Here is a 21,497-nt window from a genome sequence, read left to right on the forward strand (position 1 = left end):
TTTTTGGTACTGGGGATCGAATTCTGGACCTTGCACTTGCAAGGCAGGCGGTGGAACCACTGAGCTAAATCCCAGCCCATAACACAGTAGTGTTTAAAGTGGTGCCTTTGCTAGTTGATAATCTTTCTATCTCTCCTTTCCTTTCTTCCCTTCCTTCCTTTCTTCTACATCATGAAAGTATAATAACACACATTTACAGGACCCTTAGAAAATATAAATAAAATTACATATTAAATACAATTATTATTTTATGTTTGCTTTCATCATTTTGTATGCATATTTGAAATATTTGTAATTGTTAATAATATTCCAGTTTTTAATTATAATGCAATTAACTCCTAGCCTGTTTCCTCATCTGCAATAAGAGGGAACTGCAGTGCATTATCTCTAAAGCTTCTTTTTGGGTTTATCAGTCGATTTTTATGTCAGAATTAATTTACATATATTTTATTTGATAAAAACACTGATTTTTACATTTTTGTTTCATTAGTGTTCTGGGTTATCATTCATGCAGTGCAACTGTTCACTTACAATTTTCAAAATATCAGGAACCATTTCCCACCTTTAAAATAATAAGAAAAAGAAAGGTTTTATGTGAGCTCCATTTTTTTTCAATCAGGGCCAACTAAAAAATTTAAATATCAACTTTTTTCACTTAAAATAAAAGTTGTGCCTATTCCTGAGGCACAAATGCCCATTTTTTAACATAGATGACCTGCATTACTAAAAGAAGAATGTCACAAAGTGTTAGTATCTGTGCCGGAGAAGGAACAGCCAAGGCCACATTCTGCTTATTACTTTGTCTGTGCAGCAGGTTCACAAGGAACTACGCACCATTAGCCCATGTCAAGGCCTGAATGCATTCCACAGGATCAATACTAGTCTCATTTTACAGATGGGAAGGGACTGCCCGGAAAAGCACAACTGCCTTGCAGTATTTGTCAAAGGCCAGCCGTATGCTAAGGGATAGACAGGAAGCTTCCTGTGGCCTGTGAGCCCTGGGGAGACATTGCTAGGTTAAAGAATAATGACATCTCAACCTGGAAACAAGTGCAAACTTTAACCAAGTCTTTTGGTAGTTTAAACAGTTTTCCTCCAACTTTTGAGATTTGAGAGCTGACAGCAAAACACACAAAGGGCCAGGCTCACTGAATAAGGTGAGGACTTAAACCTAGTTATTTTATCAAATTCCCAGGGTGATTCTAATTCACACTGAAATGTGTGTGTCTGTGTATGTATGTATGTGTGTGTGTGTGTGTGTGTATCACAGTGTTAACTAGAGGTTATATTATAGTAATATATAGGAAAATATAACTCCCAGTCTCCGAAATGTCAGATGTATTGAGTCCATATCCCCAAAATATCGAAGAATGAATTCCAAGGGACACACAAGGTTAAGAATAGGAAAGGTTGATTAAGAGAGAGCTCCTGAGAGACAGGAGGGTCTGTCCTGAGTGAGTGGCCACCACTGCTCTTTGTCAGGGGTAATTTATACTGTAAAATCACAACATGGGTACAGTATGGTCAAACTACAATCAACCTATAAACTATAATCAACCTAAAAAATTACAAGTATAGCTTTTTGGCTAATACTGACCCAATAGGGAAATGAATCACACAGCAAGGGTACATGGAAGGATCAAAGGTATTCTTGGAAAAGGAGGGGCGTATGGGCCCAGATGTACTGGTCACCCACCTACCTATGCACCTGCTGCCTATCTGGGCCCACTGGACCAGAGGGTGCTAATTATAGTAGAATCTCAAGTTGTGGTTTACCTTGCAGGCCTGGTTACTGTGTTTCTATCCTGAGGTCTGGCTTTCTTCAGATTTGCCTCCGGCCATAATACTGATGTCTCTATTTTTTGTGCTGATTTCCTTGTGGGCCCAATCCCCACTAACTTTATATTAATTTCTATCTAATTTAGCTGCTTATAATAATAATACGGAGCATCAGATTAGGTGAAAACAGAAGAGAAAATGTGGGGAGAAGTGGACCATTCAAATGGCTAACTTGCAAAGGGTATAAATGGTTCTCAAACTTTATAGCATACCAGAATTGGCTGGAGGGCTGCTTAAAAAATAGACCACTGTGTCCCACCCCCAGAATTTGCAGTCTACTAGGTCTGAGTGGGCCTCTAGGATTTGCATTTGGAACAAATCCCCAAGGGATGGGCCGGGCTGGGGATTTATCTCAGTGGCGCTGGCACCTGCCTTGCAAGCCCAAGGTCCTGAGTTCGATTCCCAGGTACCAAAAAAACCCAAGGGCTGCTGATGCCGCCAGTCTATCAGCTACACTTTGAACCAGGTAAACAAGTAAAGTGGTTCTAAGTCCTGGCCACACAGTAGACTCAGGTGGGCTAAGTTTCTAAAATACGGACGCCAGGCCCTCACCTCAAAATTCTCATACAACAGAGGGGTTAGGGGAGCCTGGGCATGGGTAGTTTTTAAGGCACACCCCACTGCAGCTGCTTCTAGTGTGCAGCAGGTTTGAGAGCCACGCGGGCTGAGCCTTCTGCAAGATCAGGGAGTTTGGGGATGGGCAGTTAGATACTGTCTCGGGGTAGCAGATTTAATCATGTTTGCCTGAGTGTCTTCCTTCAGGGGCTCATGAATTTTCACCAAATAATCTTTCTAGTGTCCTCTCCCTACTCAGAAACAATGCATTGCCTAAGACACCTTTCAAATGCATTTCCACGATACACAAGTCAAAAACAGTACGCAGAGTGGACTTTTTTCTTTCAACAATGCTGCCCTCTAGCGTCCATACATATTAGAATTGTGCATAACACACCTCGGCTATCAATATGGTTATTTCCAATTAATAGTTAAACAACTTGGGAAAATTTTCTCTGACCTAAAAAATAATGAGCTAATTTACTACGAATTAATTAAAATTTAATCTGGGGTTGTGTGACGCTCCAGCTGTGGCCTGTTCTCCCTCCACTTCTCCCTGCTGTCTGTGCTGCTGCTTCCTTAGAGGAATGGAACTCCAGGAGTCCTTCCCTGCTTCCACCCAGTCCTCCTCAGTCAAGGCCAAAAGATCCCTGAGGAGTTACAGGCGGGGCAGCTGGAGGGCTTGGGCATGGGAGTGTCACGGAGGTGGCCTCACTTTTGCCTCACTTCTCAAACCACCTCCTTTTACCGGAGTCACAGTTTACTGAGAATAGAAACCACCAGACAGGAGCTTCCATGCCTCCCATGAGTTCTACAAACCCAGCTCATCCTCTCGGCCCAAAAGAAATGTCCCACGCCACCCAGCTGCATTTCCTCCTCTATCGCACGCTGTCCAGTCCGAGTCCTCCCTCTCCCTTCCTCCCCTCCCAACTCCCTGGTCCAGCTCATTCCTAACTCCTTTCTAGCTCACCCCTGATGACACACAGGTGGACTCTTACTTCTTCCATCTAAAACTCTCCTTTTGCACTAAACACCCCTCAGCTACTGCCCAATTTCTCTTCTTTATTCACTTGCAAACCTGTTGGAAGCTTCATCCTCACAGGCTGTCTCTAAAGCCTTCCCTGGCCCCACCATTCGGCCATTTCCTCAACCTGACCTTGGTTCCATCTCACTGAGACTGCTGCCTGCACATGTACACTGGCATGTACCCCCTGACCTAGTTGTGCACAGCGTTCCGCCCTGTAGGCACACTCCTGGCAGCACCTTCTGTTCTTGGTTCTGAAATATCCCTCTCCCCTCTGGCTTCCTTCCTGCCCCTCTGGCTTCTGATCAACCAGCATGCTGCACAGAGTTCTCTCTCTGACCCCAGCAAGCAACGACAACCTTCTCTCTCTCTTCTCTCAGACTTGCCTTAGGTAGTTTCATCCTCTGCCATGAATTTAGAGTAGACTGATAACTAATAAACACACCACATCCAGCAGATCATTCATCCTCTATGTGCCCAATTATACCAACTCAACATCCCCCCTTTAGTATCTCACAGGAATTGCACGTCAAAAAGAACCCTTGATTTTCCTCCCAAAACCGTTCCTCTCTCATCAAATAGCCAGGCAGCTGGAAGATGGACTACTCCCTTTCCCTTACTTACCACACTGTCTTTACTGACATCATCCTACTATAACTCCCCCCTTGCCCACCTGGAATGTAGCAGTGCCTTCCTAAAGATCATCCTGGTTTCTCAGCCCTCCCTTTCTTTACTGATCCTCCACAGCATAGGCAAAGATGGTGTTCTGAGATGTAGACTAGGACAATCAAATGTCATTCTCTTGCCTAAAAAGAGTCAATGGCTCCATTAAACTTTGAATAATATACAAATAACATAGTTTGCCTTTTGGTAGCTATATCAATCGCATATCCCTATCCTCCCTCTGTACTAGGCTCCTATCACATGGCTTTTTTCCAGTTGCTGGAATTTACTAGGCCCTGTCCAGCCTCAGGGACTTTGTACATGCTATTTCCTAAAACATTCTTCCCCTGTTCCCTCATATGACTGGCTTCTTTTATCCCTAAACACAACTCATCAATGAGACCATCCTTGCCCTAACTAGTCTTCCTTTTCAACTTTGATCTCAGCCTCCTTTGTCTTCTGTATAGCACTTCACATTTCGTAATTACTTGTTTACTTTTCCATCCTCCTCATTCAACTTCAGTTTAGGAATTTTGCAGGGTTTTTTGCTCAGAAATGAATCCAGCAATTGGCACAGTGCCTGGCAATGCTTGATTTTTACTGCCTGTGTGTTGAATAGGTGTGTGAATGTATAGGAAGTCACCACCTCCACCTACCTTAGCTGCACTGGTCCAAGCCTTCAGCAACTTGCACATGGCTAAGCCACCTGACTGTACTCATCTTACTTGACTGTAGAGACTGAGACACTGAATAGGGTCAGGATGAGTTTATTTTCTGTGAACCTCTTCAGTGTTTACCCCCGTTTGGCCCACCCCAGCATATCTAGTACCAAGAACAACAGACACTGACAAGTATTGTTTGAATGACCTCCTGGCTCAGAAGGAAGCTGTATATGAAGGAAGAGGGACCTGGCACAATGGTGGAGATGTCTGCTCCAGGCCAGAGATTCAAACAACTATGGCTTTCAACTTCCAGAAAAGTTTCTAATTGGCACTCACTCCATTTGTACTCTAAAAGAGAGGAAAAGGAGGCTTCTCATTCCTTTTTTTTTATCACATTTATTTAATAAAGGGAAAAATGAACTTCATAATTTAGTTGTTATGATTTAAGATTTGGAGATCCTTATCCAAGAAAGAAAAATATTCAGCTTATAAGTCAAAGTCTACCTCTGTTGGACAGCCAATAGTGAATGAAAGCATTCCCATCTTCTGGAGAACCTGAAGGCAACTTCAAACAGCTTACATAAGCCAAACAACAAAGAACCAAAGACCCTCGGCCTGGCCTTCTCATTCCAAACCCTGTCAAACCCTGTCCTCTGTCTCCATGAGTAATAAAAATAAAAATTCATCAACCTCAACTCTATTTTGAGACAAGGATTGGATTTTTCTAAAGGACATTTAACCTACTGATATTACTGGGACATAGAGAAGCCCCAAGGTCATATGATCCCTTGAAAATGTCAAATGACTTGGCATGCTGTTCATCCAAACAACTGACCTGCTTTGCAGAAAAAATCCAATCTTGTCTGTAAATTTTTGCTAAATTGAACTTAAGGTTCTTCCTGCTCCTCTAGCTCTGCATCACATCTGGCTGGTGCCAAGAGTATTAGCTCAGCTCCACCCCTCTGGGGAGAGGATTCATTTTCCTGTTTAGGAAATGTGATGTCAACCTGAAAGAGCCTGATGAACAAACTGGGTGGGCCCACCAGCAGGCCCTGGTGAAATCAATTACATGGGTGTCTTAGAACAAAATTTGGTTCAAAGTGGTCAAGGACAGGGTGTGTCACTGAAGGCTTTGAGCCCCTGTGGCTGCAGCTGTTTGTTCAGCATTAATATGTTTATCTTTCTGCTAAACACACTGTTACTGAGTCATCTCTATTAAACAGCTACTCAGTGTGAGGCCCAGCTCTGCAAATCCAACATACAAAGAAAGACAGGCCTTCCATCCTCAATGACCTTACATTCTACAAAGTCAAAACAAATGCTTTTCCTCATTTCTCACTTTGGTGAGCAAGTACTCCAGATTCTGAGAGAGTAATTATGTGTTCTTTAATCAGACCAAGAACCATCAAGCAATACAAAGAAGAACTTAAAGTGATCATAATATTTTAATACCAATTAACATTGCTGCTGAAAACTGAAAGTGGAACATAAACCTCCAAATCATGAATATTACATGTTAGACTATTATGTTATCACTAATATCAAAGTAATGATATTGATCACACAAATAATTGCATTAAACTTTTAAACTTTGGGGATGGGGAAAAAAACCACACAACTTGGAACAGTAGAGAAACTCTTGGAATATTGTTTGGCCTTCCATAGAAATTGTTCGAGCCATGACACATGTGATAAACCAAGGCATGGCGATGTACTGGGGCACCTCAAGGTGGAGCGCTATGGAGATCATGGTAAGCTAATTTCTATTTTTAAATGGTTATTGAATATCTTATTATTATTATTCAGATACCATGTGTAAATTATAACATCTTTTGCAAACTTTTCTCAAAAGCCCTATGCCATTGGAATTCTAAGATCAATTCCATCATTAAAGAGATGAATATTGGGGCTGGAGCTCATCAGTTCAGAATACAACATGAAGAGCTCAGGCCTCTTAAAAGAATCATATTCTTTGGTGGCAAGAGGGTAAAGTGAACTTCATAACTAATGAGATATATGATTATTCTTGTTTAAAAACTATATTAATAACTGCACTGTTTGTAACTCATTACAGATCGTTTTTATGTTAAAATTTTATTTCTTTAGAAACCTAAAAATAATCAAACCACATTTTTGTTATAATAGTCCATAACTCATACTTTGATTAATTTGCTCTAGACCTTACTAAGTCCAAATCCTTCCAAAGAATAATAAGAATTTCCTACATTCAGTATTGCTGTTGGTGAAATCAATACTCATAACTTTGCTTGTTATTTGGCATCCTATGTGTTCCTTGGTTTGTATTGACTTCACTGAAATGAGCATTTCACATGCAAATGAATTACAGTGAAGCCTTATTGCTAATCAGTCTAAATTCAGTTGCAATCTTGTTTCTCCCTAGGAAGCCTATTCTGTAGCAAGACAGTTCAATATGATCCCTCCGGTCTGTGAACAAGCTGAGTACCATCTTTTCCAGAGAGAGAAGGTGGAGGTCCAGCTGCCTGAGCTCTACCATAAAATAGGTAATCTTCAAAAGTACATCTACTACTTTTAACAATAGCAAAATTAATGAGTTAGAAAATAAGTTTTAGTAAAATGCTTTCCTAAATGTTCCTAAGTAATATAAGGATTATAAGAACTATGTATCCCAGAGACTAGCAAAATCAAATGTGCCTCTATTTAGTCTACGGGGTATCACTGATGAAATCCACAGAGTTGTGAACTGTGACTGGCATATAAGCTGTACTTGGTAGCTGTTCAAAAAACGTATACACAGTAAAGGGAAAAAAATCCGTGGACAAACTCATACAGTATTCACCCAAGCATGCAACTTGGAACGGACTGAGTGCCTTTCCAAAATATAATGGATATACACATCTGTATCTCTTACTGTGCTTGGCACCGAGTTTGATATAAGGAATTCAACAACAGTTAACAAGCCAGACAATATATATTTGTGTAGAAATAACGCTCTCAGACAGAGGGGAAAAATATATACACAATATAAACACAAGAAATTTGGGCCTAGGAAAAACATGAATAAGCCATGTTTTCAGACATACATACTAAAGGATATCTTTTATCTTATATTTCTACATAAAATGTATAAAAGTTAATATCAGAGATAACTTTCTTTCTCAGAATTGACAGGAAAATGCCAGATAAGAAAAAAAGATAAAAATTCAACAAGAACAACTGTTATTACTATCACTTACTGAGTGTTTACTAGGCACTGCATTTGTGCTGTGTACCAGCCAACACATTAAGCACTGAAAGGACAAGAGAAGCACTGAATTTTTGTGCAAGTGAAAGTGTTTATCTCTCTGTCCATGAATCTTATACATCAAAACATCATAGATAAGTCACACCTTCGGGGCTTGCTTTTATGACTCATTCCAAGAACTGACAGTACATGTTTAATTGGTTTATAAAAGAATGAAATACAATTTGCAAATGTAAAAATGTCATGGAAAGATATATGCTGGTATTAACTCATTTATCTGGCCAGCTTTTCTCTATAACCAAACAAATTGTGTTTAAACACCCACAGTCTTTTGATCCCAGTTGGTATGAGCAATTTTTTATGGTTTTCCCTTCTGTAGGGGTTGGCGCAATGACATGGTCTCCACTTGCCTGTGGAATCATCTCAGGAAAATATGGAAATGGGGTGCCTGAAAGCTCCAGGGCTTCGCTGAAGGTATTTTCAACTTCTAGAGAAGAGTCTGGGCTGGGGAAGAAGATTGATTAAATCACTGCAGCAGCCTAGGGCTGACCAACTCAGACACACTGTGGCCTTGTCCAGGCTGGTGAATTCTGGCAGCCTTCTTCCAACTCTCTGAGGTCTCCGATCCTGGCCAGGAATCAGTCAGCTCCTTGTAATCTGCATAGAAAAGTCTCTTCCTTCCTCTAGGGGCTGGGAAAAAGTGTCCAGTGACCCAGTTGGACTTGCGGAGTTCCAATCCCTACATTGTTAATTATTCTTATGTTGAGGAAAACATTTATTTCATTCCTTATTTGAAACTGACAAAATTTAAAGTTCCTTGTCTATGGAAGAGGATCTAATTTTCCTTTTCTTGACAAAACAAAATTTAAGCTATAAAGGCTTACTCCATATGAGGCAAACAGTTGTAGCAAAACATGATGATTTGAGGTTTGAGATATAAGACATTTTTTTTATTGTGTGTTGGAGGCAGGGTTAAGGAGGGACTGCCTCAGGAGACAGATACAAAGTTTCCATCATTGGGGCTCCATGATTGTCATTTGTAGAGACCCATTCTGGGCATTGGCAATTTACAGTTTAAATTCTGCTCTGAAGAATAATGGCATTCAAGATCATAAAAAAAAAATTACCTCCATTCAAGACATGTTGATGATTAATTTATTGGTGAGCATTCCAAACATCTTTCCTTATAAAAACATGTCTTTTTTTTTAAATGTGAGAGAATGTGTAATAAATTAGAGTCACAAACTGTTCTATACTGTCAAGCAAGAAAAAATATAGGCATTTTAAAAATTCAGTCAAGCAAAGTCCTTCTAAGAGAACACATATGCATGACCCAGCTTCAAGCCTCCATTAGCGCTGAGTCAGTGGAGGAAGAGCTCACATTGAGACTGAACTACCAATCCTTTAATAAATGGAAGGGTGACCACCACGGGCTTCCTAATCAGAACCTTCTCAATGTTCCAGGTATTTCACTTCTTTTCTCGCCTGCAACAGTTCAGCATTTAGCTTGTTCATTCTCTAAAATAATCTAATATAAATATGTCCTAAAGCATGTTGACATGGCCTTGTTCATGGTTTTATATTATCACAAAACACAATCATCCTAGAATATTAAGGAAGATCTTGTTCCTCAAGATTAAAGAACCAATCTAAACAAGTCCACTTGAGAAAAATCAAAAGCATATTAGGTAAGAACATATAATAGGAGAAAGACAAGGTAGTGAAGAAGAAAAGGATAGAAGAGAAGCATTAAGAATCATGAATTTAAGCCTGGTGTGGTGAGTGATGTATGCCTGTTATTCCAACAGGCAAGAGGCTGAGGCGGGAAGATTGCTACAAGTCTGAGGCCAGCCTAGCTACATAGTAAGTTCAGAGCAAACCTGAGCACCTACTATGTGCCAAGTACCAGTCTAAGTGTTTTCATTCATCTTCCTTTATCTTCACAAAGAGAAATGGATATATTGGCTTTTAGTCAATTATAGCTAAGCTAAATTGCTATACAGGTATTCCTTGTCTAACAGTGGGGTTCAAGTCTGATAAACCAATTGTAATTTGAAAATATGCTAAGTCAAAAAACTCACTTAATACACCAAACCTACAAGAACACCATAGTTCAGCGTAACCTACCTTAAATGTGCTCAAAACACATTAGCCTACAATCTGACAAAAATCATCAAAGACTATTTCATACTAACGTGTTGGATAGTTCATGTAACTTATAGAATACTGTACTGAGAATGAAAAACAGAAGTTGTATAAGTATACTTTCACACCATCATAAAGTAAAAAAAAAAATTCTAGATCAAACCATTGTTGAGGCCCATCTGCACAATCTTTCACAGGCTTTCTGAAAAATTCAAAATACTGCCTCGTATATTCTCAGCCTTTTCCAGATGCAGACACTAGAGCATAAAGACATTAAATAACAATTCAAGACCATAAATTCCTAATAAATAATGTTGATGTTAGATGTTTCCTGGCTTTTGGTTAATTATCTTTCCTAAAGACATCTTTGTTTCCCTACAAAACCAGGTGTTTTTTTGTTTGTTTGTTTGTTTTACAACAAATAGCTATGCTATATTTAGAGTGAGTGTATTATTATCTAACCTCCATGACTGTCTGAGTAAAAGCTTCCTAACAGCTGAAAACACTTTCATAAATGCACTAGCAAAAGGAGAAAGAAAAAGAAGGTACAAGCAAAATATCTACATTTTGCTCACGTCCTGAGACTTTGCAGGAGACTGAGATGAAAGGAGGGGAACTAATCAATCTGGCAGAGGAAATTTCAAGGCAGCCGAATATTGAGGCTGTGGCATGGGTACTGTTGAGAGTTTTTAGCCAGTTCTACATTAAGAACCAAGAGCAAATGGCACAGCTGAATTATTTTAAAATGTTTGAGTTTTAGAAAGGAAAGCTGTTTATAAAGGAAGGAAGCTCTAATAGAGTTGAGGCTTGCAAAGTTGGAGCAAAGGAGAGCTTGGTTGCTGAAAAAGGTTAGCATTAAATAGAATAAATACTTTATATCTGGACACTCGAAAGGTTACCTTGAGGGCATGGGAATAGTCCTTTGCAGACTCCAGGGTGGAAAAGTGAAAGACTGCTTTGAGAAGAGAGCCCCAAGGCACCCTCCTGGAGGCCACCTAGGAAACTGGCTTCCTGGGATTCCATTCACAATGCTCAGTCATCCAAGTACTCAGAGGCCCCTGCAGCCATGATGTAAAAGGGCCTGGCTACTTGTGAAGCCAGAGGCAGAACTTGGCATCATCCACATGATGTTGGCTTTACAGGCATACAGAATGCAAGAGTTGTGGGATCATGGAGGTTTCCACCCAAACTTTAGAAGACAGCCTTGGAGGCTAGGCAGTGTGTCTGTAAGAGGGCAGTAGGGGAAGATGTGAGAGTGAAGCTAAAAGTGCAGTGGAAACCCCAGGAATTTAAAGAAGTCATCTGAGGAAAGTCAGAGGGAGTGAGCAAAGTCAGCCCAAGAGAAAAGCCATGAGGGCAGCAACCACCAGCAATGCCTTGAGTTGGGACTGCCCAATCCTTTTGGAGTTCAAATCTCTCAAAACTTGCCCCAAGTGCTGGACACAGAGCTACAAGATTTAGTGTTCATCCTGCTGGGTTTTGGTCTTGCTTTGGTCCTATAGGTTTCTATCCCTTTTCCTCTGTTTTGGAATGGGAATGTCTAACCTGTGCCATTGTATGTTGGCAGTATTTAACTTCTTTTTTATTTTTTATAGAGGCTTAAACCTAAGAATTTGCCTTAGGTCTCAGAGGAGACTTTGGACTTGGCCATTTCAGCAGTGTTAGAACTATTAAAACTCTTAGAATGCATTATATGCATTTTGCATAAAGAGGCATGCATTAGTCTCTGGGGGTCCAGGGAAGAATGTTATGGTTTATATCTAGGTGTCTGCCTGAAGCTTCAAGTGATCATACACAGGCCCTTTGGGAAGTGACTGGCTTATGAGGGTGCTATAGCAGACTTCCCATCAGGAGATAGGGCCTGGTATGAAGAGATGGGTCTCTGTGGGTATGACCAGGAAGGTTATATTACCCATCTCACCTCCTCCTTTCACTTCTCTCTGCTTCCTCTCTGCCATGCCATGAGTAGGTTCTCCTCTGCTATGCCTTTATTTAGATCTTCATCATTTCTCACCAGGTTTACTGCAGTAGCATCTTACTAGACACTAGCAGCACATTTCCTGTATTTTTTAATCACACCTCATAGACACTCATGAAAGAGGACTTCCAAATTGCTTCAGAAAATGGCAAGAATGATAGGATAAGAATGCTTAAAGTGAGGAAGAGTATTTTGAGGGAGATTCATGGCAATGTGTCTAGGGTAAAAATTGTTTACATTCACTATATATTTTGATCACACCTTGTACTTTCTGCTTGAATTCCAATCAAGGACTAACTAGCAGCTATTAGAGACTTCAGAAAAAGTCTCACAGACTAGTTCCATCTTGATACTGCTACCTATAAGATGGGACACCTAGATAACGGCTACAGTATTTGGGAGAGGGCAAAGAAATAGCATTAGGAAAATGTAGATAATTTTGTGACTTATGTACAAAAGTAATAGCTCACTAATATGTAGGGGGGAAGCTCATTTAATTGATTCTCTGACAAATACCTACTGATCAATTATTTAGCACTGGACTCTGCTAGGACTATAGGGATGAATAGGACAGTCTTGACTCTCAAGGAATAGTTCAGGGATTTATTAGAGAGACAGACACGGGAAAGGTGAGTTATGAAACAACATGGAGTCCACCAGCACTGTGGACCCATTAGGACCCCAGTAGGTCAGCTAGAAAAGTCACACTGAGGAGGGGTTGTCCATGCTCTGTCTGAAAAACTGAAGAGATTTCTCTTTACCCTGGTGTCCCCTACTTAGAGACTCCTCCGTCACTAAGCCCCTCCCCTGGACCAGCTACAGGGTCAGGGCTAAAGATGTTGATTGCTTCCATATTTGATTAATAGTTTAATTAAGCCTCATCTCTTCTATCTGCTAGCATTTTCCCAGTTTTAGGCACTTATTTCTAAAACACTTTTGTTCCCCTTGGTATGGGGAAAGCAGTATAACACTCTGCATCTAATTTTTTTAAAGCCCTAACTCCTTATATATTGCACTGCTTAAAGCAACAATGAGATTGAGGATGGAGAGAGAGGGAGGCAATAAAAATGAATGAATGTTTGATGTTTGTTACTTTTGGATGTCTGTCCCACAATATGGTATGTGTATTTGTGACACATAAACATATATACAAGTATATACACACACACATATATATATCATACCCCAACCCTAAGAAAAAGAATGTTTTGCATGTATTATTTCAAAAATGGAAGAGTTCAGAGTTCAATGAGATTAATAAATCAGCTACTCTTTTTTGTTTGTGTTGTTTTTGTTCTTTTGAGACAGGGTCTTGGTATGTAGTTCAGGCTGGCATTGAACTTGCAGCAATCCTCCTGCCTCAGCCACCTGAGTCCTAGGATTACAGGTGTACGCCACCGTGCCTGGCTAAATCAGACATTCTTTGGATATATACCATTTGGTGTAGTATATATTGAAACCTCAGAAAGTGTCCTAGTTGTAATAAAAAACAATTATTCAAGAGCATTTTTCATTAGCTTTCAATTTTTTTTTTGTTTGAATAACATTCAGAGATATTGGCCCCCTGAAAGATGTTATGAAATTTATGTGAGGATTGATGATGTTTTTCCCATGGAGAAGAGCAAGAGCAAGTTCGGGGCTCTCTGACATAGGCAGTACCATGGCCCAGGAAGGCTGCCTGGGTCCTGATCACAACTGTCCACCCCATCAGCACTGGCACCAGCTGTCATCTTCAGAGAGATGTGCTAGACTTATTCCTCTGGAATAAGTCAAAGCTTCACAGATCATAGGCTGGGAAAATTCTTGGCTATTTCCCCAAGCAAACTTCCAAGTGAGGAGCCAGACCACAAGCCTTTGAGATCTAGGAGGCAGACAGAACTGGGGCGGCTTGCCCTTCTCTTTTTCAAATCTGCAAAATAATTCCAAAAATCGCAATAAAACATTGTGATTACCCTTTTCTTTGGAAATTCTCTCTTTGGATGATGAAAAAATATTTAAAAAACAAAAGCCAGCAGGCAATGGAAATCATGTGGGTGGAGTGCCTATGGCCCACTGCCAATGGCAGAGCTGCCTGTGGCCTTTGGGAAGGTACAGATCTGTGGTGGCAATTATGTCACCACACAAGCAACAGAGAAAGTCCATGTTGCCACATAGTGTTAGAGTTTTTTAAAATTGATTTCCCTAAGAAACACTAACATTCTTACAAATATTCTTTCCCTTTGGGTGTTGCTACTTGGTGCTACAGAAGAGACTGTTATTTCCTCTTTTATAGTAAGCACAAAGCTTGCTGGAAAGTAGGGCATTGAGATGCACTGAACAATTTTTCTCTCTGTATTTAGGAAATTAGACTCACTTTATAGCCTACACTTCAGGGTCAGTCTCTTCCCTTAGGTTTAAAGAATAGTTTCCTTGGCTGCATTTCCTAAATTTCAGTAGGTAGTACATATTTCAAAAATTCTTTGTTCAGTTTAATTTTTAAAAATGTACTTAACAGCCATATAATGTCTGCTTCTAGAAAGAAGTTGAGGAAGTCTACAATAAATCCTCATTATAAGTAGAATATGACATTAGGTGTGAATTGAAGGCAAGAGAGAAAAGATACTTATAACAAGAATGTAAGATAACGGCTTACTGTGAGCAGAAAGCTTGGCACCCAGATTTCTTAGCAAAAAGGAAACATAATAGATTTTGGTAAAATGAAAATCCACCCCCGTCAAAAAAACCTAAGCTATTCCAGTAACAAATATTACTCTAATTTCTCCACTTGGTAAATTAGGGTATAACTGACTATATGTGTCGGGGTTTTAAGGACTCTGTGCATACTGATTAATTTCAATGGTGAATATTAACCAAAAGCTATCTGTTTTAAACAAATAAACAAGGAGCAAGACTATGTGAACATTTCTTTGCATGAAGATATAAGCATCCTTCCCACTACAAAACATAACAGAATCAAGAAGACTTAGGAATTCATCCTGAGGTTCTTACATTTTATTAAATTGACAATTTTGGACACCATATCCTTGACAGACATTAACATCTAAATGTTATTTTTATTCTTACTTGTAGTGCTACCAGTGGTTGAAAGAAAGAATTGTAAGTGAAGAAGGGAGAAAACAGCAAAACAAGCTAAAAGACCTTTCTCCAATTGCTGAGCGTCTAGGATGCACACTACCTCAGCTAGCTGTTGGTAAGAAAATTCTGGGGGTTGGCAGAGATGGTTGTAATTTTGCTGAGATCACAGACTGTTCAGTTTTCTATATTAATCTACATCTCTGTCATGATAAAATGTCTACAGTAGGGACAGACTGATCTCAGAAACATACATTCCTGGTAAATGTAACATAAAGTGAGTCATTCAAGGTTTTCCAGAATTTTCTATATATTCCAGAACAATTTTCTTACTTCTTTCCCCTCTACCTTTCAACATAGTTTAAATAAGAACATGTCCATGAAAACACACACATTTCTCCACAAATATCAGAGGTGAACTGTGTAGTGACACTCATTTCTCCTGGCTCTGGTTTCCAATCCTGTTGAAGCTAAGCCAGGGTTAATGAGAGGCTGAGAAACGCTGTGACAAAAGCCAAGGGCACTTCACATGGAAAGTTGATCCTGGAGGATAAGCTTTGCTTAGAAACAACTTAGGGCCATGAAAATTGCTCTTCGCATGCTGCTGTATCCATGAAAAGTCATGGTCACTGCTAACTAAAAACCATGTGCTCTGGCACTGTCCACTAGACGCTAATATGAACCACATATTTAATTTCAAATTTCCTTGTGACTATATTAAACAAGTAAAAAGGAAACCGATGAAATTAATTTTAATGAAGGATTTTATTTAACATACTATGCCCCAAATATTATTTCAAAATGTAATAAATATTAAACAAATTGCGATATTTTATATTCTTTGTCATACTGTCTTTAAAACCCAGAATGTATTTTACATCTACATCACATCTCAATTCAGGTTAGATACAACAGTGGTGTATGGTAGTGGCTAAATATGGGACAGAAAAGCATTTAGACTTTAAGTTCCCTTGCTGGGTCATATTTGCCAGGCTGTGTGATGACCACTTTATGCTATCTTGTCTCCTTAGTCATGAAAACAATCCTATTAGGTGTAGACTGTCAGCAGACCTGTCTTACAGATGTCATCGGAGGATTTGCTGGAATTCACACAGCAACTTAGAAAGGAATAAGTTGAGCATAGTGGCACATGCATATAATCCCAGCACTCGGGAGGCAGAGGCAGGAGGATCACCATGAGTTGGTTCATGGCCAGCCTGGGCTACATAATGAGCTCCAGGCCAGCCTGAACTACATAGTGAGACCCTGTCTCAAAAAACAAAAAATAAAAAAGAATAAAATAGGTGTCAATTCCAGGGGAAAAAAATCCTATAGATGAAGAAATACTAGGAATTGGGGCAAATCAGATACAGTGATACAATGAGATAAAAAGTTCATCTAAGGTCTATACAAATAAAATAATTCAACAAAATATTTGTTGGTAGCTTGACTCTTCTGAGGCTCAAAGTCAGAAAAATATTAGTTGCAGTTAACAGCGTAAACAAATGGAAATAAGAGGTTTTAAAGGGAAGAAATATATCAAGATATATTTGTGACTGTTTCTTTTTTTCTTTAAAAAAAGCAAAGAATGTATTTAATGCAATTAGTATCCCTACAGCTTTAACAAACACAGTAAAAAAAATCTGCTAATTGACCAAAGCAAGTTTACTTCACATAAATTTTCTTGTATGGAAAATGGATATTACAATATATATCTTACAAACTTGTTTAGTAAAGAGAAATTATATATGCAGAGTAGGTATTCAGTAAGTGGCAATGATGATGAGTTTAAGTTCCTCCTTCTATGCCCCAGGTGTCTTCCTTGCCTGTCATTTTGTCTTCTTTCTTTATAAACAAATAGTTTTGTTTTTAACCACAGAACTCTCAAAATCAAAAGGGAAATGATTTCCACCCTATTACCTTTGATCTGAAAGGAGGGTGTGGGAGAAAGGAGAGTTTTGGGCAGGAAACAAACCACTTCAGCCTGACTGTGCTGGCTCCCCAAGTAACATACCTGCACAGGAGCCAGCGTCACACCACGGGCAGTGAACAGGGACTCCTGCTGTGCTAGCAGGTGACCCTCAGTGAGAGATGTTAATCCTCTAGCATCAGCCAATAGGCTCTCCTGTGCCCTGCAGCCCACTAGGATCAGCTGCTACTGACTTCAAAGTTGTTCAGGGGCAGTGACCTGCCTGGAGCTCTACGTTACATTCAGAACTCCCACTAAGGCCAAGAAGAGTTCTAAGTGCAAAGCAAGAAATAATGCAGACACCAAAAAACAGAGTGGGGGGGGGGGAGAAAAAAGGAAAAAGAAAGAAGGAGAATAAAAAAGCCCTGGATCTCACCAGATGTGGTGGTGCACATCTGTAATTCCAGTTCTCAAGGGCTGAAGGAGAATCGCAGCAAGTTCAAGACCAGCCTGGACTACAGAGTGAGTTCAAGGCCAGCCTGAAATACATAGTGAGACCCAGCTGGAAAACAACAAAAAAAGCCCTGGATCTCTTGTATTGGTGCCTTTGTGGAGCACTATTTACCCATGTGGAAAGACCTAGGGATTGCTGTAAAAGACCCCAGCATGGTAACAGCTTAAGAGTTATCACTGGACAGCAGGCCTTCAACGAACAGGGACAGAAGACATGCCAGGGGCACACATCAATCATCTATGGTGATATTAATTCAACAAACATTTAATAAGTACCTCCTATTTGCCAAGTACTGGGCTGTTTTCTGAGATCCAACTGCAAATTAGCCACACCTCACAGCCTAATGGGCAAGCCAAGAAAATAAACAGATAGTGTAACCTAGAAGTAAAAATCGTCCTGTAAAAACTGGATTTTCTTTCTTTTTTTTAACATAAGCTATTCCTCCAGCTTCCTCATGCTGAGAGCAGAAACCACCACCCCACCCCACCCACCCGGTGCCAAGGAGGCTTCAACATTTCAACATTTCCTGGGCCCCTGCGTGGGCCAAAGCCAGACCGAATCTACACATGCATTATTTCCTAGCTTTTGTTCTACCCAGTCTAGAAACTGGAGTACTTCTGCATGCTCAAGGGGGTGGACTGGCTGCCATCTCAATGTGGCCACACTGAATAAACTCACTTTTCCATTTTTATGGCACAGCCTGGCAAATATACCCCAACAAGGGACCTGCAAAGGATTAACTACTCTCATACTCTTGAAGAGTGGAATGAATGAGTACAGATAGTCAAGCCTCTGATTCAGGCCTCTGACAGCGCCCCAGGCAGTATTACAATATTGAGAATGGGATGGAGGTTTAGAGAATTAAGAGTAGGGGTATCCAGCCCAGCCTGGGAGTCTGAAGAAGGCGATAGGCCTGGGAATCTCAGAGGATGCGTAGACATCAGTGAGGCAAAGGAAGGGAAGAGGCAAAAAGCACATTCCAGGCAAAGGGGACAGTTTGAGTGAAGTGCCCCAGGAGGCAGAGGAGGGAAAAGCAGCCAGATGTTTGGGGATGAAGAGGATGTACTCCCAAAGCACAAAAATCAAGGCAAGGAGCCATGATGCTGGAGAGGCAGATTAAAAAGTAATGTTTGAAGGGCCGGGGATTTAGTTCAGTGATTCTGCCGCCTGCCTCGTAAGCACAAGGTCCCAAGTTCAATCCCCGGTACAAAAAAAAAAAAAGCAATGTTTGCTAGGGCAAAAGAAATGAATTTTATTTAATAGGACAATGATTTCTGTCATACACAAGTTGAAGCACTTTTAGCCAGGCAAGTGACATGATCAGATTTATACTTAGAGAAACTGCAATGGATGTGAGGAAGTTATATGCGGGAGCGGAGGGGAACTTAAGAAAGAGGTAGAAAAATCAGTTATGCAGGAGAGAGAAGGTGAGCACCTGAATGAGGGCAGTGGTGGCAGGGCTGGAGAAGATGGCTGAACCACCCAAAAGGTAGGCCCTGTGTACCCCACACAGTGAACAATGAAAAAATAATCCACTGACACTCGCTACCACACGAAGAAACTATGCACACTAAGTGAAAGAAGCCAAATACAAAAGACCACATGGTGCTTGATTTCATTCAGAGGAAATGTCCAGAAAAGACAAATCTTGAGACAAAAAGCAGATTAGCAGTTTCCTAGGACCAGTGTAGCAATAGGGATTAACTACTCACAGGCAAGACAGGTCTTACTAGAGTGGTAAAAATGTTCTAAATCTGGATTAAAAATAGTGGTAGTTGTAGCCAGGCATGGTAGCACACACTGGTAATTCCAGCTCTCTGGGAGGCTGAGACAGGAGGATAGCAAGTATCCAGCCCAGCTTGGACAACTTAGTGACCTAGCAGGATCTTGTCTCAAAATAAAGATCTGGGGATTTAGCTGAGTGCAAAGGCCCTGGGTTCAATTCCAGGTTAAAAAAATAAAATGATTACACACTAAAAATGGTAATGTTGGTAAATAAAAGTATTTAAGTACTTTTAAAGTACTTTTTTGGGGGCGGGTGCATAAATTGTACCAATAGGTTTTTACTTTTAAAAAAAAAAGGATGGGCCGGGGATTTAGCTCAGTGGTTTCACCACCTGCTGCACAAGCGCAAGGACCTGAGTTCAATCCCAGGTACAAAAAAGAGAGAGAGAGAGAGAGAGAGAGAAGAGAGAGGAGGAAGGGGGAGGAGCAAGAGGGGAAAAAACACACCTGGTTCCCCAGAGCAGGAGAGGGGGTGTGAGGGATTAAGATTAAGTGTTGGTGAGGGAGTAATTTAGATAATCCACACAGGAGGTGGCAGGTGGAAATGAAGGAACCAGACATCAAGTCTATAGGTCTTTGAAACAACAGATGAGGAAAAGCAAGACCAGGAATGAGATGGAAAAGCAAGATAAGGATGTGTTCTTGGGTGAGTAGCCGGACTGAATGCCAAGTAGCCAAGGCAAGGCCCCAAGCAGAAAGCATAAGAACCCTAAACCTGTAATTCAAATGCAGATTCTATCCATCTCCTGCACACCAGGGGGTGCTGCTCAGGTTTTTAATCCCAGGGAGCACTTTCCACAAAAAAAGTTAATACATTTTGGCTGCAACAAACATAGCTATACCTGGTGTTTATACACTAACCAATAACCACAGGCGCTTTGACCTGCCGACCTTATGTTCTCTCTTCCCAGCCTGGTGCCTGAGAAATGAAGGCGTGAGTTCTGTACTCCTGGGATCATCCACTCCCGAGCAACTCATTGAAAACCTCGGTGCCATTCAGGCAAGTACTGCAGCTCTTTCCTGCCAGCTCTTTCCCATGACACCAGGGAATGTCATGGTGCCTTTTAACATGTCTCCACCTCTGTACTGGGAGTGGGGGAACAAAGGCGTAAGAAGCAACAGAAAGCTTTGTTTATAGATCCAGGGTTGTCCTCTGTATTATTAACAGGCAGTGTTCCCAAAGCTAATTTCTCAGAGTGGTTCATTTCTGTAGGACAGTGCATTCCAATATTACTCCTAGCAACTGACTTCCCCGGGCTGACCATAAAAACCTTCTTACTCACCTACTTAAAATCTAATAGAAATAGGACAATATGTACATGTCATTTATTCCTTCCACAGATACTGCCAACCTTCTTTGGGCCAAGTCCCTCGTCATTTCCCATCTCCTAGCTTCCTGTTACTTCCCCCTTCTCATCGTAACGTTTAGGACAGTGAATGTCTAACTGCCTGTCTCCTCTGCTAGACTGTAAGGCTTCTGAGACCAGAGACCTGTCCCTGCTTCTCCACTGAATTCTAGTTTCTAGCATACTATATGGCCCTTAGTCAACACTCAAGAAATAACTGTTGAATTAATATTGGCTTTATTTTAAGAAGAATGGGCTCAAAAATTCTATTTGGATGTCCTGGATCCTGTCTCTCTAGAAGCAAATTCAGGAGGCCCATCCCACTCTCCCACCCTACCACCAAGGATGGCTTGTGGTCCTGGCTTTCAATAGAGCCAGCAGCAGCACTGTGGGGAGCCTCGAGGCAGAGGAGGGGCAAGCAGGAGCCAGGGGATGTTCCTGGGTGTTCTAGCTAAGCAGAGTGGGGAGGCTGATGTCTGCTGTGACTAGTCCTCTTCCCAAGGGCCACATCTCAGTCCGGAGCCTGCCCCTCTCAGCCCCACCGAAGGCCATAGGAATAGCCAGTTGCTACATGCTGCAGCAGGCAAGGACAAGTATCTGTTTCCTTCCTACTCACAGAGGAACAGAACTGTCTCACAGATTCTCCCCCATCCACCTGTTCCTGCAACAAGCAGCATTGTTAGCTCTCCTAAAAGGAGAAAGAGATTAAATAGAAGTAGGGACAAATTTAACTCCCAGTGTAAAAAAGCCCTTTTAAATAAGAGCCCAGAATATGCTGGGGG

The 21,497-nt window shown here is 40.8% G+C and overlaps 1 protein-coding gene across 4 annotated transcripts in view; it reads left to right on the forward strand.

The window, feature by feature from the left end:
* The window catches only part of Kcnab1 (potassium voltage-gated channel subfamily A regulatory beta subunit 1), a 444,167-nt gene that overhangs the window by 413,835 nt on the left and 8,835 nt on the right, over positions 1-21,497 (forward strand). For all 4 annotated transcript variants that reach the window (XM_004834500.4, XM_004834501.4, XM_087186405.1 and 1 more), the window contains exons 9-13: positions 6,409-6,494; positions 7,145-7,265; positions 8,346-8,440; positions 15,159-15,279; positions 20,281-20,369. In XM_004834500.4, coding sequence (XP_004834557.1) covers positions 6,409-6,494; positions 7,145-7,265; positions 8,346-8,440; positions 15,159-15,279; positions 20,281-20,369 — 512 coding nt within the window. The remainder of the gene's footprint in view (positions 1-6,408; positions 6,495-7,144; positions 7,266-8,345; positions 8,441-15,158; positions 15,280-20,280; positions 20,370-21,497) is intronic.

Source organism: Heterocephalus glaber, unplaced genomic scaffold (assembly GCF_053883595.1).
Source record: "Heterocephalus glaber isolate CG9 unplaced genomic scaffold, H.glaber_assembly_v1.0 deba00001504, whole genome shotgun sequence".
Taxonomy (NCBI): Eukaryota; Metazoa; Chordata; class Mammalia; order Rodentia; family Bathyergidae; genus Heterocephalus; species Heterocephalus glaber.